Genomic DNA, 17,206 nt, shown 5'->3' on the forward strand with positions numbered 1-17,206 from the left:
CCATAGCTTCTAATCATGGGCAGCTCACTGCTTCAAGGGGATGACCTATTGTACTTTGTGTTAGTTCTAATAGTTAGGATTTTATTTGCAACAGCATATTGGTGTAACATATTTAGAATTGCAAGGATCCTTAAAGATCACTGAATCTAACCTCCTCATTTTACAGAAGAGATACTAAGATTCAGATACATAAGATAATTTGCGTAAGGTTGGACAAGTGCCTGGGGCAGCTAGGCATGGAGCACAGAACGCCAGGCCTAGAGTCAGAAGGACTCTTCTTCCTGAGTTCAAATCTGTCCTCAGACACCGACTAGCTAAGTGACCCTGGGCAAGTCATTTGATTGAGTTTGCCTCAGTTTCCTCTTCTGTAAAATAAGTTGGAGAATTAAATGGCAAATCACTCCAGCTTTATGCCAAGAAAACCTCGAATGGGGTCATGAAGAGTCAGACATGACTGAAAATGACTGAACAACCCAAGTCTGAGGCATGATTCAAACCCAGTTCTTTTCTGACTCCAAACCTATGCTCTATTCACTAAATGATGCCACCTTCCTCCTCTGACTTGCAGCCCAAATCTGCCTCTGCACATTAGATCCATTAATCGTCCCTAGTTCAGCCCACTAGGAAGAAGTGCCCACATATATGCTATGCCTCTTCCTGAGGGGATTCCCTACAAAACAGAAAATTCACCTTTGCTCCAAACCACACTTGGTCACTTTAAATAGAACTCACCTTTACAATACTGGAGGAATGGTAGGGCACACACATCCCTCCAGGGAATGCTGTTCCCTGAGCAGTCTGTGAGAGCCAGTTTCCGCTGTAAGCAAGAGAGAAATACATTCTTCATGATGACAAGAGGTCAGCCATTTCTCAAATCAGTGTTGTTGGTGTGAAAAGAATAATAATATAAAACAACAGACATTTTAATAGTGTATTGTTTTACAAACTGCTTTGCGTGTCTTACAGGATTTGATCCTCACAATGACCCTGTAAAGTTGGGGTAATAATGATTCCCACTTCAAGCCCAGCTGGCTGGCTTGCCATTCCCCATGAAGGACATCCCATCTCCCACCTCTGTGTCTTTGTCCAGGTTATGTCTCATGCCTGGAATATATTTCTTCCTTACCTCTGTCCCTTCCTTTTAAGAAACTGGTGAGAATAATAGCTTTGGAGTCCATAGATCTGGCTTCAAGTTCCCTATTTTGATGCTTACTAGCTATGTGACCTTGGATAAATCCTTTGCACCCCCTTAGACTGAGGGTCTTCGTTTGTATGATGAGTTTTGATTGGATGGTGTCAAAGACTCCATCCAGATCTGTGGCTCCCAGGTGCTGTCCAAGTAGAGGCAAGCCTAACAGGGGCTGGGTCATGGGGATCCTCATGGCCAGAGAATGAGCACAGGCCACAGATAACATCAGTGGAGAGAGGAGAGGCATTGAGAGAGAGATAAGGGAAATTCAGAGGCATTTTTTCCTTCTTGTATCGCTTGGCCAAAGTAAGACAAATTCCAATGTCAGCTTCATTTTATCTATTATGCATTAGAATTGCGAAGGAAAAAAAAATGCTTTCCTAAAAATAACAAAAGAGAACATTGGGAAATTTACTGTGATTCAATGTACTGTGTTAAACCATACACTCCTCCCACCTCCAACAAATCCAAATGAATTCCCTCCCAGAGGCCTTTGTCTGCAGAGCAGAGGGGAAAGTCTCCCAGCCGATGGATGTCCTGTCCAATAGCAGAGAGGAGGAGGATCACCTACCTGAGTAGCAGAGCATGATCAAAATTCTTTCGTTTTTTCAAGGTTGTCTCCTGCCAGCCACCAAAGTAAAGGAGGGTGGTACCCAGGTTTGAATTGACTTCTATTTTATCTCCGTTTGTCCACATTTCAAGACCAACCAAGATCACTCGAGTATTCAAGGTCTTATAAAGCTGTCCAAAGGAAAAAAAAACACTTTCGTGCCTTCCCTCCCTCCCTCCTTTTTTCCTTCCTTCCTCCCTTTTTTTGACATTTACTAATTTCCTTTAATCACTAAGCTAAATGTGAAGTACATAAGGACAAAGGCAAAATATTCCTTGACCTAAAATGCATTATATTCTTTGGAATCAAAGATTTTTTAAAGAAAAGAAAATCCATAGTTACCAATTTTAGTATTCTCCAGTGCTTTTACCAGGACCTGCAAACTCCTTCTGGGCCATCTCTATACCCCACTTCTGTGGAAACTAGCCCCTCTTCCTCTTGCAGCTCTACTTTATATGTTACCTCTTCCCATTGGAATGTAAGCTCTTTGTGGGTAGGTACTATCCTACATGCTTCCTATGTTTATTCCTCGAGTTTAGCACAGCATCTTGCACATAGTATGATATTATATGATAAAGCAGTTATTAAATGTTTCTAAGGTTTCAGACACTGTGCTAAGTTCTAAGGACAACAAATAGACAAGCAAGGCAGTGCCATCCCCAAGAAGCTTACTTTATAATGGGAAGAGATTATGTGTGTGTGTGTGTGTGTGTGTGTGTGTGTGTATGTCTATGTGTATATGTATGTATATATATATATATATATATACATATATATATGTATATACACATGCATATCCATGTATATGTATATGTACGTATGTATATGTCACCTAATATGTTCCAAGCACTGGGAATACAAAAATAGGCAAAAATAGTCTCTGATCTAGAGGATCTCCTAGAGGAAGCTAGGTGGCACTATCGTGCACAGAGTGCCGGCTCTGGAGTCAGGAAGACTCATCTTCCTGAGTTCAAATGCAGCCTCAGATATTTACTAGCTGTATGACCCTGGGCAAGTCACTGAACCCTGTTTGCCTCAGTTTCCTCATTTGTAAAATGAGCTGGAGAAGCAAACCACTCCAGTATCTTTGCCAAGGAACCCCCAAATGGGGTCAAGAAGAGTTGAACACAACTAAAACAACAATAAATGAGGAGCTTATCGTCTAATAAGGGAGTCAGTATGCAAGCAAATATGTATAAGCTAACTATATGTTGGATAACTTGGAAATAATCGATAGAGGGAAGGTGCTAGATTTAAAGGGGACTGGGAAAGGCTTCCTGTAGGAGAGAGCATTTTATGTGGCACTTGAATGAAGCCAGCTGGTGGAAAAGAAGAGGGAGAGCATCCCCATGTAGATCAAGTCTCCTTCTGAGGAATAGGAGAGGCCACAGAGAAGATGCAAGTGTGTTTAGGTAGGGGGAAGGCAGTGTAAGGTTTAAGAAGACTGGAGATGTGTGTGAAGGTGAGATGGTCATGAAGGTCTTTGACCACCAAACAGCGGATTTTCCATTTCTATTGTAGGAGAGAGAGAAAGAGAGAGAAAACTATTGGAGTTTATTGAGTAGGTGTGTGGCAGGGTCAGACCTAAGTTTTACGATCATTTTGAGAGGTGAGGGGAGGAGAGACTGGAGTGAGGAAAGACTATTGCAATAGTCTAGCCATGAGGTGATATGGATGGTGGTCGTGTAACAGCAGAAAAGAGGGTATGTTCAAAAGGTGTTATAAAAGGAAAATCACCAGGCCTTGGCTATAGGTTGAATATAGAGTGGGGGCAGGGTTGAAAGAGTGAGGAGCTGAGGATGACACTGAGAATTCCAAGCCTGGGTGACTGGGAAGATGGTGGTGCCCTCAGTAGTAATATGGAAGTTAGGAAGAGCAGAAGGCCTTCCACAGGAGATGTTTATTTCTATACTTGTTGAATTTCAGATGTCTACAGGGCATGCAGTTCAACATGTCCAATAAACAGTTGGAGATGTGAGACTAGAGGACAGGAAGAAGATTAGGGCAGGACAAATCAATTTAAGAATCCTCATCACAGAGGTGTTTACTGAATCCATAGTAGGCAGCTGTAGTGGGCCTAGACTGCACAGTTCCATGGGAAATTTCTTCAGCTCTGTGAAGCAGAACCTGAGTAGGAAGAGAAGAAGCAGATGGTGGAATACACCAGGGTTTCATTTTGGCAAGGGGTGACTGGCAGTAGAGCAAAGGAAGAAGAGATTCAGGAGTACAGAACAGTGTAGATTTGGACCAATTCACTGAGGGATAAAGAATGGGAAGGGAAAAGAGTGTAGACAAAGCAGTAGTTGAAGCCTGGGGGTAGTTGTTGTTCAGTTGTATCTGACTCTTTGGAGCTCATTGGGGTTTTTCTTGGCAAAGTGGCTTGTCATTTCATTCTGCAGCTCATTTTACAGATGAGGAAACTGAGGCAAACAGGGTAAAGTGACTTGCCCAGGGTCACACAGCTAGTAAGTAACTGAGGATGGATTTAATTCAGAAAAATGAGTCTTTCTGACTCCAGGACCAGAACTCCATCCACCGCACTACCTAGCTGCCCATGTATGCGTGCGTGTGTGTGTGTATGTGTGTGTGTGTGTGTGTGTGTGTGTGTGATCTTCATTTCTTCTGTATATTCTTATATATGAGAAAGAGCATCGTATAAGGTCAGTGAGCTGATCTCAAAACCAGGGAGGCCTGGGTGGAAGTCTTGCTTCTCACACATACTGACTGTGAAACCCTAGGCAGGTTACTACACCTCTCAATGAGCCAGGAAACTCTCTACGACTGTGTATTATAGAGAATGTGACGACAGCACTGGTAAAGGAGCTTTCTTTGCCTGGGAGTTCCCTCCAAACCAGTGAAATCACAAATCTAGTCATTAATTCTCCTTCAGCTGGTACATGTACATGTTCTCTCTCCCAGTAGAATTCAAGTTCTGTGACGGCAAGCACTGGTCCAGTTTTTTTTTGTCACAGTGCCTAGTATGCAGTAGGTGATCAATATATGCTAAATGATCAATTGTGAATCAGAGGGACATATTGTTCATGCTTAATAATTACTTGTTGATTAATTGATTGAGCAATAATTTCCTCATCTGTAAAATTCAGTAATGGTGGCACAGTGGATAGAGTGCCAGGCCTACAGTCAGGAAGATCTGAGTTTAAATCTGGCCTCAGACACTTCCTAGCTGTGTGACCCTGGACAAGTCACTTAACCTTCTTTGCCTCAATTTCCTCCTCTGTAAAAGGGGCTGGAGAAGGAAATGGTAAATCACTCAAGTATCTTTGCCAAGAAAACCCCAAATGGGGACAGGAAGAAACTAAAATGACTGAACAACAAAATTACGATAATCATACTTGTGACACCTCATCTTGCTGTTGTGAGGACTGAACTTGGCAAACTATTCTGAATCAGCATGTTTTCATTTAGGTAGGGAAATAAAGGAAGAATTTGATTTTGGAAACCTGGGGATTCCTGGAATAGAAGATTCCTTTATTAAGCCCATTTGCAACCCATCTGGTCCCAGGGAGTTGCCTGAGGTAGCTATGATAAATAACTTATGATAAAAATAACAAGCAGAATTTGTCTCGGTTTGTGTGGTTTGTGCTCCTTCCTCAGCACTGCTCGAGAAAATGCAGGACCTAGGCTGAAAAGTCTGTCCAGTGGCACTTGAACTTCTGTCAGACTGCAATGCATCTTACCATGTTGACAAAATTGACCATGCTGAAAATCCGGGTACGCAGCCATTTCTGCACATGGTTATGTCTTCGGTACTGGAAATACAATTTTGGGAAGCCTCTGTTAGACACAAAGAGAAAAGCTCTAGAAAAGAGCTTATAAATTCTGAGATGACCCAATACAACAGTGGCTCTGGGACCTTATCAATGTGGGTGTTTCCTCCATTGAGGCAGGTAACGTTCCATTCATGCCTATAGCTAAGAAAAGATTCGAAAGCAATCATGGAAGAAAAAAAAAGGTCTTTTTCTTCCTTTTATCATGACTTTTAGTCAGTTCGTGAAGAAAGTCTGGTCCTAGAGTCAGGAATGAAAGAGTCATCGGCTCCTTAAACATCACATAATGCTATGTATATTTGAAAAAGAATCCTTCTACAACATGAATTTACAGCTATTTAAATTCTAGTTTAAATTCCTGGGGCAGCTAGGTGGTGCCATAGTGCATAGGTCTCTCATCTCTTAGCAAAGTCCAAGGGGAGGGGCAGAGGAGGACTATTTGTTACTTCTAGTTTCTTAACTCCCACACCCTTCTCACTCCTCTGCAACAGTGTCTGACCTCATTACTGACTGACATTGCTTCTACCTGGGTGGCCAGTGTTCTCAGTGTTGTAAGAGCACTTTGTAAAACTCACAATCCTCCATAAGTGCATTGTTATTTTTCATTATTGTTCCAGCTCCTAATCCTACAGTACTACAGAGCCCTAAAAACAGATTCAACACCCATTGCAGAGACCGTCTCAGTGGAGCTCAGGTTGGAGCCCTTCAGATAAAGCTCCAAGGTAACCCACTCCAGGACCCTGTACCATCTCCAAGAGGTAAAAGGGCATTTATTGAACTTTTGGATGACCGAAGGCCATTCCTCTGGAAACTTACCAAGGCATGATCAGCAACAATGAAGAGTTCAATATACTTCTTTTCTTTTAAGTACATTTGCATCTTTGGGGCAGATTAAAAGGAAACTGTTAATATGGCCCTTCTTGCCAATGACTTTCATCTGAATAATCCCACAACAATATGGAGAGATCTGTTAATTAATACTTCATAGATAAAGCAATGGAATCTGAGAGGGGCTTGGCTAAAGAAGTTAAGAGTAATACCTACAATACAAATGCAACTCTTTTCTGACTCTTCATATCTCTTTCTCTGTCTCTTTTTTCTGTCTGTCTGTCTCTGTCTCTGTCTCTCTCTCTTTGTCTCCTTACTATACTTTTTTCTCTCCTGTCTATCTCCCTCTCCCTCAGTCTTACCTATTTTTCTTTTTATCTCTCTCCTCATTCTCCTGGTTTTCACTTTCTCTTATCTTTAGCTTTTTCCTCCGTTGCTCTTATTCAATTGTTTTCTTACCTCTTACCACTCTCTCCTCTCTCTTTTTCTCTCTTATTCCTTTTGTCTATCCCTTTCTCTCTCTTCATCTATTTCTCTTTGTCTTTCCCTGCTTCTCTCTTCTTTCTCTCTCTCTTGTTTCTGTCTTGCTCCTCTCTATCTCTCTGTCTCTCTGTGTGTCTGTCTGTCTCTGTCATTGTCTCCCTCTGTCTCTCTCTCTGTCTCTCTGTCTCTCTCTGTCTGTCTTTTTCTCTCCCCCCCATCGTATTTCACCTTATTTCTCTGGATTGTGGTATAAAACACATAATTTTCCACCATGAAAGTTGATAACAACAATTTAGTGTCTACTATATGCCAGGCACTGTGCTAAGTGTTGTGAATTAGCAAAACAAGCAAACAAATAAAAAGCTAAGAAGCCTACTCACTTCTAAACTGAGGCCAGACCTGGGGGCCTGAGTGATGGCATCTGCCTTGGAGAAGTTGTCCACCACACAGCTCCCATTGCTTGTGTCTTGGGTCTTGTGGTCATATTTGAAGATGGCGTGCTCTCCCTGATCAGAGTGCTCTAGAGGTTCGATGAGATACCTTTGATCATGCTTCCTGAAGTATCCCCTGTGGAGCATGAGAATGCGGACTGTCTGCCTAGGGATTGTGGACAGGTGACCATATTCTATTCGTGGAGTTCTGATTGCTTCAACTCAAAAGGAATCATATGTAATAACATGGGGAAACTATGACTCCAGATGCAGTAGTTGAGTAGGGAAGATGTGGGAAACGTGTTTTTTTTTTTTAAATGAGGCATCAGGGTTAAGTGACTAGCCCAGGGTCACACAGCTAGTAAGTGTCTGAGGCCGGATTTGAACTCAGGTCCTCCTGACTTCAGGTGCCAGTACCACCTAGATGCCTCAGAAATAATGTTCTTCTTAAAAAAAAAAAACCAACTCCCAGCCAGGCCAGGATGCTGAGTCAGTTCTTTCTGAAGGCTCAATGGCGGAAGCCTGGATGCCACCCCTAATTCTGTCTTTTCTCTGGCACAACATGAAGTGACCACAGAAGAAGAAAAGGAAATCCCGAATGCCCAGCTCTAACTTCCTACCATTCATAGGAACATAAATTTAGAGCTAGAAAGAATTTATTTGGCAAATCATGCCATCTAACCCTCTCATTTTACAGATGAGGAAACTGAGGCCCAGAGTAGCTAAATAACTTCCTGAAGGTCACACAGGTGACTAGATAGTAGAGTCTTTTCATCACATCACATTCCTTTCTTGCCATCTTTTTTAGTACCTTCTTTCCTCTCAAAATCACAATAGCACCCACTGGTACCTTGGTTCTATATGATGAGAACTTAAAGCCAAGTGTAAGTTTGGGACCCAGATGACTGGTTTTCCTTCCCCAAAGGCAAAGACATTTGATAGTTGAATTCAGTGTGCCCTTTAAGAAGGAGCTGAGAGGTAATACGTATAGTGGAAAGAGTGCCATACTGGGAGTCAGAAGCATTGAGTCCAAGTTCCAGCTGAGCCTCTACTTATCATGGGTTCTTGGGTGAGTCACTTCCCTTTTTTGGATCTAAGTTTCCCTATAAAACTTTCATATCCCTTCTAGCTCTGACAATCTACAGCCTCTTGCTGAAAAATGCTTTTTTTCCCCCCTTCAACTTTGTTTTCTCAAGTTTTACAAAACCAGGCTATGCTCATTATCTCTATAGCATCAACCTTTCACTTTCACAGATTGGTGAATAAAGGAGGCCCATGAATCATTACTATAGTGCTGGTATGGTGTCCAGGAATAACACATCAATTTATTGATTTTTTTTCCTGAAATGTCTGTATTTCCAGGAACCATAAGAGACCAGAACTATCCCACCCCCACAAATCAAGGTAGTCTATTCTAATTGGATATTAAACACACTCCGGTCCATCAGATGTCAAACAGATTCACTATTTGTTATCAAGTATGCTTATTCACCAGAGGGAGTATTGAAGATCTGGTTCTTACCTCAAGCCATCACAAGTACTAATGCTAGCAGCAGAGTCCTTTTCATGAAGAATATGCCCTTGGTAATAACAGTGATCCTACCAGAGATGACAGAGAGAAAGAGAGAGACGGAGAGAGAGAGAGAGAGAGGGAGAGAAATATTATAATATTATATACAAGGTTTTCTTGGCCACATTTCAATTCAACTTTACTCAATCACAATGATAGTAACAAATACCTGCTAATTTTACATGTAGCATAAACCAGCCTTGGATTGTTGTTTTTTTGTTTGTTTGTTTTGTTTTGTTGGCTAGGCAATGGGGTTAAGTGACTTGCCCAGGGTCACACAGCTAGTAAGTGTTATGCGTGTGACGCCGAATCTGAACTCAGGTCCTCCTGAATACAAGGCCGGTGCTCTATCCACTGCACCACCTAGCTGCCCCACAGCCTTGGATTCTGAATTAACTTTATCTTTGTGATTGCAATTTCACAGGATCATAGATTTCAATATGTAATAAACTTTTTAAAGGTCAAATTGTCCAATCCCTTCTTTTACAGATGAGGAAACTGAGACCTAGTTCAGTTAAATGACTTGGCCAAGGTCACACAGGTAATCATCATCAAAGGCAGAGAGATTGCACCTGGGTCCTGTGACTCCAGTGTCAAGGTTCTTTCCCCTATGCCAGGGCTGCCTCCTTGGAGCATCCACTCCAAAATCTTTCTTTTAGAGAAGAGAAAGCAGTGGAGTTTGGTCATTTGGGGTGGTTGTATAGGGTGGGTCATATGTAGCCCTCTAGGTCCTCAAGTGTTTCCTCTTGACTGTATCTAACCTTCACAAGTGGCCTCGAGGCCACAGGTTCCCCACCACTGGTCTAGATAAAGCTTTTGGGTTCAGAGGAAAGAACCTGAAGATGGCATCAGGGACTGATGATTTCACAGGAGAATGAGTTGAAACCTCTTTTTTTTTTTTGCTACCCTAACGTTATTAACCGAGCATGTTTTCATAATAATTAACTCTGCAAATTTTTCTAACTTTGAATATTACAAAGAATTTGTCACACAAAAACTCAAGAGAATAGAAGATCCTCGAGGGAAAAGCCCTTTTTTCTTCATATCCTAGGCATTTAGCACAATGACACTCATCAGACAATTAATAAAATGTTGGTGCCTAACTGAAATAATCCGTACAGTTATCATGGTCTACCCTTCTGTGATGCAGAAACTAAAAGTTTGGTAGGATAATTTTCTTGCCTGAGAAACCAAATATTGATTCTGTATTTCATATGTGATTCCATTTCACAATTTATTCTATGCTATAACCTTATTCTGTTTTTTGTATAAAATCCCAAGCCTTTTCTTTGTCCCTGAGTAAAGAAGCTCATGAGTTCAAAAGTTGTCTTCCTTAAGAAAAAAATTAAAAAATAAAAAAAATAAAAAAGTTGTCTCTCTTTTTCATAGAGACAAAAGTTTATTCTCCCTATTGATGACTTTTAAAGAAAAACTCTGAGCTAGGTTTAGAGGTTCAAGACTCTCATAAAACACTTTAATTCAAAGGAATTATTATCACAGCACCACCTGCAAATTACTTTGTGCCCAGGAAACTTGTTATCCCTCATAATTTCATGTCCTAAGAAATTCCATGACATGAGTATGTCATCCTTGAGGACATACAAGCTGATCTAGTCCCACATCTGGTCCCATTGTCTGATTAAAGTTGGTCTCATTTCATTCCCAGGCACCAGTGAATCGACTACTCTCAAGCACTCTGAGGATGCAGCTGGGTCCCTTCTATTCATAAAACATTCCTCTAAGACAGGGAGGGTCTTGGTCCCACAAGTGAGTGTAAATGACTTCCTTTAAAGTTACCAATCCATGCTGCAGCTAGGTGGCATAGTAAATAGAGTACAGGCCCTGGAGTCAGGAGAACCTGAGTTCAAATCTGGCCTCAGACACACAATACTAGCTGTGTGACCCTGGGCAAGCATTAACCTCATTGCCTAGCAAAAAACAAAACAAGACAAAAAAAATAAAGTAACCAATCTTGATGCCCTCACCCCCATGATACTGCCAATCTTAAATTGCATTATTTCCTTCACCTACTTTGTTCTTTGGTCTATGTTTATAAAAATGAGGTGCAGCTACAATTCTTTGTCTTAAAACTGAGGCAGCCATCAACCTGCCTTATTAACAGGTTTGTGCCCTGTTAATAAACTATTTTATTTCTTGAAGTAAATTGCCTCAGTCTACCTTTGTTGAATTTCACCCATGACACAACCAAAAGGAGAAAACTGGCCAATATCGGAGATGAGATTCAAATTCACCAGGTCCAGTATAACACACTCTACCCCCACACTGTGTCTCCTACCATGAACTGAGGATTCATGGTGATCTCCTCCCCTCCTTGGGAGTAATGTGTTTCACTGTAGTTTGGGGATAAAAGGTCCCTGAAAAGAGAACAAAAAGATAATTACTCCTTGTTATAATACCAACAAGAAAGGCTTTCATGGGAGTATTCCCCCATCTGTTCTCAATACTTTGTGAAGTCCTTTTTCTTCCTGTCAGAGAGGATGCTGAAACTCATAATGTTTTAAGAGCAGTTTAAGTAGACTAATCTTCTCAAGAGATGAAAGTATAAGTGATTGGCTGAGGAGCCTGTAATTTGATGGTTAGGTAACATCATCTTGGAACCTCAATTAACTAATCTTTAAAATGGGGATAATAATGCCTGAATCTGATCTGGTGGAAGGGCCTGATTTGTAACATGTGAGAGAGTAATGTAAGTATCAGGGGGACATTGATTCTGGCAGAACTAGGAAGGAAACCTCCCGGTATTGGGAGACAATTAGAGTAGTTCCATCAATAGACTCTGTTGCAAGAGCTCATGGTGGGCTGATGATCATGAGAGTGGAAAAGAGGGGACAGATAAAAGGGATGAGGAAGGGGAAGTATTGACAAGATATAGCAATGGTTTAGAAATAGGAGATAAGAGAGAGGCAAAAATGACACACGATTGAGGTTTTTCATCTGCGTGCCTAAGCAGATGGCAGTGCCTACAAGAAAAAGGGAGAAGATTGGAAGGGAGGGAAGGAGACAAGATTATGGAAGGAAGGTTTGTCAGCAGTCAGGTGGCACAGCAGATAGAGCACTGGGCCTAGAGTCAGGAAGATATGAGTTCAAATGCAGCCTCAGAGACTTGCCACCTGTGTGACCTTGTGCAAGTCATTTAATCTCTGTTTGCTTTAGTTTCCTCATCTGTAAAATGACACCTGCCTCCCAGGGTTGTTGTGAGACTCATATGAGACATTTGTGAAGTGCTTGGAATAGTGCCTGGTATATAGTAGTCCCTATGTAAATGTTACCTATTACTAAGAGGATGAGTCCATTGGGGCAGCTAGGTGGTGCAGTGGATAGAGCACCGGCCCTGAAGTCAGGAGGACCTGAGTTCAAATCCAACCTCAGACCAAACACTTGACACTTACTAGCTGTGTGACCCTGGGCAAGTCACTAAACCCCTATTGCCTAAAAGAGAGAGAGAGAGAGAGAGAGAGAGAGAGAGAGAGAGAGGAGAGAGAGAGAGAGAGAGAGGATGAGTTCAGGTTGGGGTGTGTGGATATACAATCTTTTGGGGCTAATCTCCTCTCTCTCTCTCTCTCTCTCTCTCTCTCTCTCTCTCTCTCTCTCTCTCTCTCTCCCTAGGTTCCAGTCAAACTAGGTGGCTTTTCGGGAACATAAATTGCATTCTCTTGTCTCCATTCCTTTACTCACACACTAGCATACACTAGACTTGGAGTCAGGGAGATGAGTTCAAACCCTGCCTTGGACACTTGAAAGTAATTTAACTCCCTGGGCCTCGGTTTCCTCATCTTTAAAATGATGAGGAATAGACCCAAAGTCTATTCCAGATCTAGATCTATGATATTGTCTGATCCTACCTTTGGGAATATCCTCTCTTCCTTTTTTGCTATTATGTCCCTGCATGTTATTTAAGGCCTGACACAAATACCTCCCCTGTGAAGTCTTCCTGGCTACCCATCAATAGCGACCTTTTCTCTTTTGATCTGAACATAACCTAGAACTTTGCTCTTTACCTCTCAAGTGTGTTTTCTATGTAAGACACTGCCTTGTTCTTATCTGTGTGTCTTCTAGAATGTGTGGTATAAGCCATGTGATTCTCTCCTCCTCTTCACCTCTTCCCTTGCAGATCCATTCTCCGCACAGCTGTGGAAGTGATATCTCTAAAGCAGACGTCCGACTTTGTCAGTCCCCTGCTCAAAAACCTGCAATGCCTCCCTTTTGCTTTTGGAGTCAAAACCAAATCTCTCCGATCAACATCCCAAACCCTTCACACCCTGGTTTTGCCCTGCCTTGCTAACATATTACACATTACCTCTTGCCACTCATTCTAGATTTTAGTCAAACTGTTCTGTTCATCATTCATGACGTTCAATCTCTTCTTCTGTCTTTGTGCAGGTTTTCCTCCATGTCTGGAACATGTTCCTCTCCTCAGCTTTTCAGAATCCCTAGATCCCTTCAAAGCTTAGCTCTAGATTCATTTCCTATGCAACACCCTTCCAGATTCATCTAGATGTGAATGTCCTCCCCATCACTTTTCTATATATTCTATTTATTTCTATGTGTACATATCATTTTTTCCCAGTTGAATACATGTAAGCTATTTAAGGGAGAGAACACTATTTTTTTTCTTTGTATCTTCAATGCCATGTAGTAGATACTTAAAGGGGCCTTGCAGCATGGGGGATAGAGTACTGGACTTGTAGTCAGAAGGACCTAGCTCTAAATCCTACCTTAGCTGTGTGACCTTGAGTAGACAATGAAGTCTTCTGCACCTCCAGTGTAGACTGGATTCAATGGCCTCTAAGGCCCCTTCTAGCCCTGGATCAACAGCTTTATGATCTCTAATCCTGAAATGCTTCTTGGTTGATTAATTGGCCTTAGAAGGAAGAAGTAAAAGCAATGGTGATCACTGGGGGAGAAAGAGGGAATTGCAAAGATGGAAATGGACACTTGATGCCAGGAAAACCTTTCTATTAATTAGAGCACTCCAGAAATAGAATTGGATGCTATAGGACCTACAGGGTACCCCCATCCCCTACAACTGCTGAGGTTTTCAAGTCCAACCTGGTCTGATATAGAGCACAAGACTGGCCACACACAGATCAGACTGGATAACTGGTAACGTGAGATTCTACAAATCTCTGAATCAACAACAAAGAAAATTTTCCTAATAGAAAGGAAGATTTGGGATATTTGTTTGCCGGAGAGACATTCAGCAAAATTTGGATAATCCCATGTAAGCATCCTTATCATCTTCAATATTCTGCCACTCACTCTGTCTTTCTCAGATGAAGCACCATTTGTTTACCATGAAGAATCATCTCATAGAAGACTTCCGCATCATATTTTTCCTGGAAGAAAAATAGGTATTCCAATTACTTCATGGTAATTAGGACAATCTGCACCTACCGAGTGACTTACAAGTGGTAAGCACTTAATTAAAATTTGGTGAAATTAATTCAGTTTTCCTTATGTCTTTTCTTTCTCTTCTATAACTTTACATAGATCATTTGAGACCAAATGCTACTCAAATTTCAGGGCATGAACTCTCCAAGGTAAGTACTATAAAAAGGAAAGAGAGAGTGAACTCTTCTCATTTCATTATAATAAAAAGGAAAACAAAAGTAATCACTCTGACTGAGAAAGAAAACTATGGAACACATGAGGATACCAAGGAAGATCTGTGAGACAGTGATGGTGAGGAAAGGAACAGTTGGTAACCTAAGCTGTCCTAAGCTCCTGGTATAGCCTGCATGTCAGTCTCTTACATGACAAAAGACATTGATATCCTTTGAGTGATCTCTCACCTCTCTGGCTCTTACCCTGACAATACAGAAAAGAGTTTTTGTTATTAAAATAAAGGACAGATTAGTGCAACAATTTCCTTTGACAAGCACAGTGTTCACAATGCTCAAACATGACTTTAGTGAGAGAGTGGTACAGCAGGAGAAAGCATTAGATTTGTATTAGAGGACCTAGGTTTCAAATCCTGGCTTTGTAACTTATTAGCTGTGTGTTATGTGATCTTGGACAAATCAATTAACCTGCCTGGGCCTCAAATCCATCATCTATAGTAGGTGCTCAATGACTACAAAGAATCTTTAAAGTCTAAATCTGTGGCAGTTTCAGAGCATAATGAATATAGACATAGTGACTTGGAGCCAGGACAACCTGAATTCAAATCCAGCTCACATACTTAATAGCCCTATGGCTCTGGGCAAGTCACTGAACTTCTCTAAGCCTCAGTTCCTTCAAGGGAATTCACTTAGTCTCATCACTGATAAGCCCAGTCTCAATCAGTTGGTCAATAAGCATTTATTATGCTCTCATAATATAGCAGGCACTGTGCGGCTCCAGGGATACAAAGAAAGACAAAAGAGAGTTACTGCTTTCAAGGAGCTCACAGTTCAATGTGGCAGAAAACATGAAATCATATATGTGCAAACAAGCTATGTACAGGATAAGGTGGAGATAACCAACAGAGTGAAAGCAGTAGGAATGATTGAGTGGATTAGAAAAGGTTCCCTGTAGAAGATGGGACTTTAGCGGGGAAGTCTAGAGGTGGAGAGGATCCAAAGAATTTGGGACAGCCACTGAAAATGCCCTGGAGATGGAATGTCTTACGAAAGGAATGACAAGGGGGTTGTCTAATACATTTGCTTTTTTTCTAGTTAGAGGACATCGTGTAAGATACTTAATGAAATAATATTGCAAGAAAAATAGTAACAAATTCCCCTTCTCTTTCACACCATAAACCTGAGATACCAATTCTCACAAAAATATACAATATAAGTCACAGCAAAGGAAATTCCTAGGGAATATCGGTGGAGGGGCTAACACATATGAAGATGTGGCTGGGTACTCATAGAGAATGACAAAATTGGAAAATTGCAGTCAAATAAAATTCACACTAAAAAGGAATCCCCGATTACATATCTGATAAGTTGTCATCTAGGCTTTACTCAAACACATCAAAGGATGGAGAAGGCCTCACCTCTCCAGGCAGCACATTCTGCATTTGGACAGCTCTAAATTTGGGGGCATCCTACCCAACAACAAGATAAATTCTGCCTCTTCACAATTTCTCCCCATTACTCTGGCTCTTACCTGCCCTCCCCAGGCCAAGCAGAGGAGACACTTAAAGACAACCACCATGTCAACCTGGAGTCTTCTCCAGTATAAACCTTCCCAGCTTCTTCAGATCATGTCATACACCATGGAGTTAAGGCACCTCAACATGATGGCTATCCCATTCTAGATTATCTCAGTCTAGAGAATGTCTTTATTAATTTTCAGTGTCTTTCTTAAACCACAGCGCCTATAACTCAACACAATATTCCAATATAATAATCTGAGAAGCCAGGTCTGCCCTAAAGCTGCCCATTATTTCAATTTCAGTTGAAAACTTCCACCACATGCTGCTGACTTATACTGAACTTGCCATCCTACTCACAGAGGGGCACACATATAGTGAACATGTATGACCAAGTGTGGAGCACAGCCATGCAGAGGATGCTTGTGTCTGGGGCATGCATAAGGAGAGCCGGTTCTGCACAGATGCTGCTGTCATTCCATATTGTCATTATGCTGCTTTTTTTCTGTTGGTCCTGCTAGCTCTCTTCACATTGATTTACTATAGTAGACAATCTCAGCCATCTCTGAGACAATCTCAGACAATCCATCCATGTAGGGGTGGTACATGATATCTTACAGGGCCCTGTTCCCAGTTAGTCTTGAGTAAACAACAAGGTTGTTTCATTTCCTGCCTCTACATTCCCAGGCCATCCAGACGTCATCTCGTTTTTGAATAAGAACAGGTATTAATCAGGTCCCAGGCAGATACTGGAAGCCCAGAAGAATTAAATGTCAGGAAGTGACTCTTTCACCCAATTTGTATGTCAATGCTACTTTATCATTCCTCTCTCCTGCCTCAATATTACCATTCCCTCCCCCAAGCCTCTTCCCAGTAGAAATGATTAAAAAAACTACAGTTCAGTGTCTTACTTCACAATGATGGTGAGCTGCACTCCTCCATGCTCTCTGTCCAGAGGAATGGATATAGCTGTTCATATGAGTTGGATGACCTGGGAATGACCAACTAAGATGCTTTCAGGAAGTCACAGGGGTCCTAACATCTAGCCGGCTGCTTTGCACACCATATCTTTGCTAGAGCCATCTGATCTAACCACACATTCTTAGGACCTCATGTCCTTGTCATCTCTCCTACCAAAGTCCCTTAGAATGTGGGGGCACTTCTACTTTCCTCAGGGGGGAATTCTTCTTTATGTATTGTCTCGCCCC

At 41.6% G+C, this 17,206-nt stretch overlaps 1 protein-coding gene across 1 annotated transcript in view; it reads right to left on the reverse strand.

Annotated features, from left to right (window-relative positions):
* ADAM7 (ADAM metallopeptidase domain 7) overlaps positions 1-14,250 on the reverse strand; it is a 50,346-nt gene extending 36,096 nt beyond the window's left edge. Inside the window, exons 1-8 of the mRNA XM_078149101.1 lie at positions 14,180-14,250; positions 11,196-11,274; positions 8,852-8,928; positions 7,279-7,465; positions 6,404-6,466; positions 5,498-5,569; positions 1,761-1,930; positions 733-817 (exon numbers count right to left, since the gene is read on the reverse strand). Of these exons, the coding sequence (XP_078005227.1) occupies positions 733-817; positions 1,761-1,930; positions 5,498-5,569; positions 6,404-6,466; positions 7,279-7,465; positions 8,852-8,928; positions 11,196-11,274; positions 14,180-14,226 (780 nt within the window). The 5' untranslated portion in view covers positions 14,227-14,250. The remainder of the gene's footprint in view (positions 1-732; positions 818-1,760; positions 1,931-5,497; positions 5,570-6,403; positions 6,467-7,278; positions 7,466-8,851; positions 8,929-11,195; positions 11,275-14,179) is intronic.
* Positions 14,251-17,206: the final 2,956 nt, after the last annotated feature.

This window comes from Phascolarctos cinereus, unplaced genomic scaffold (genome assembly GCF_003287225.1).
Source record: "Phascolarctos cinereus isolate Bilbo 61053 unplaced genomic scaffold, phaCin_HiC Scaffold_2;HRSCAF=192, whole genome shotgun sequence".
NCBI lineage: Eukaryota > Metazoa > Chordata > Mammalia > Diprotodontia > Phascolarctidae > Phascolarctos > Phascolarctos cinereus.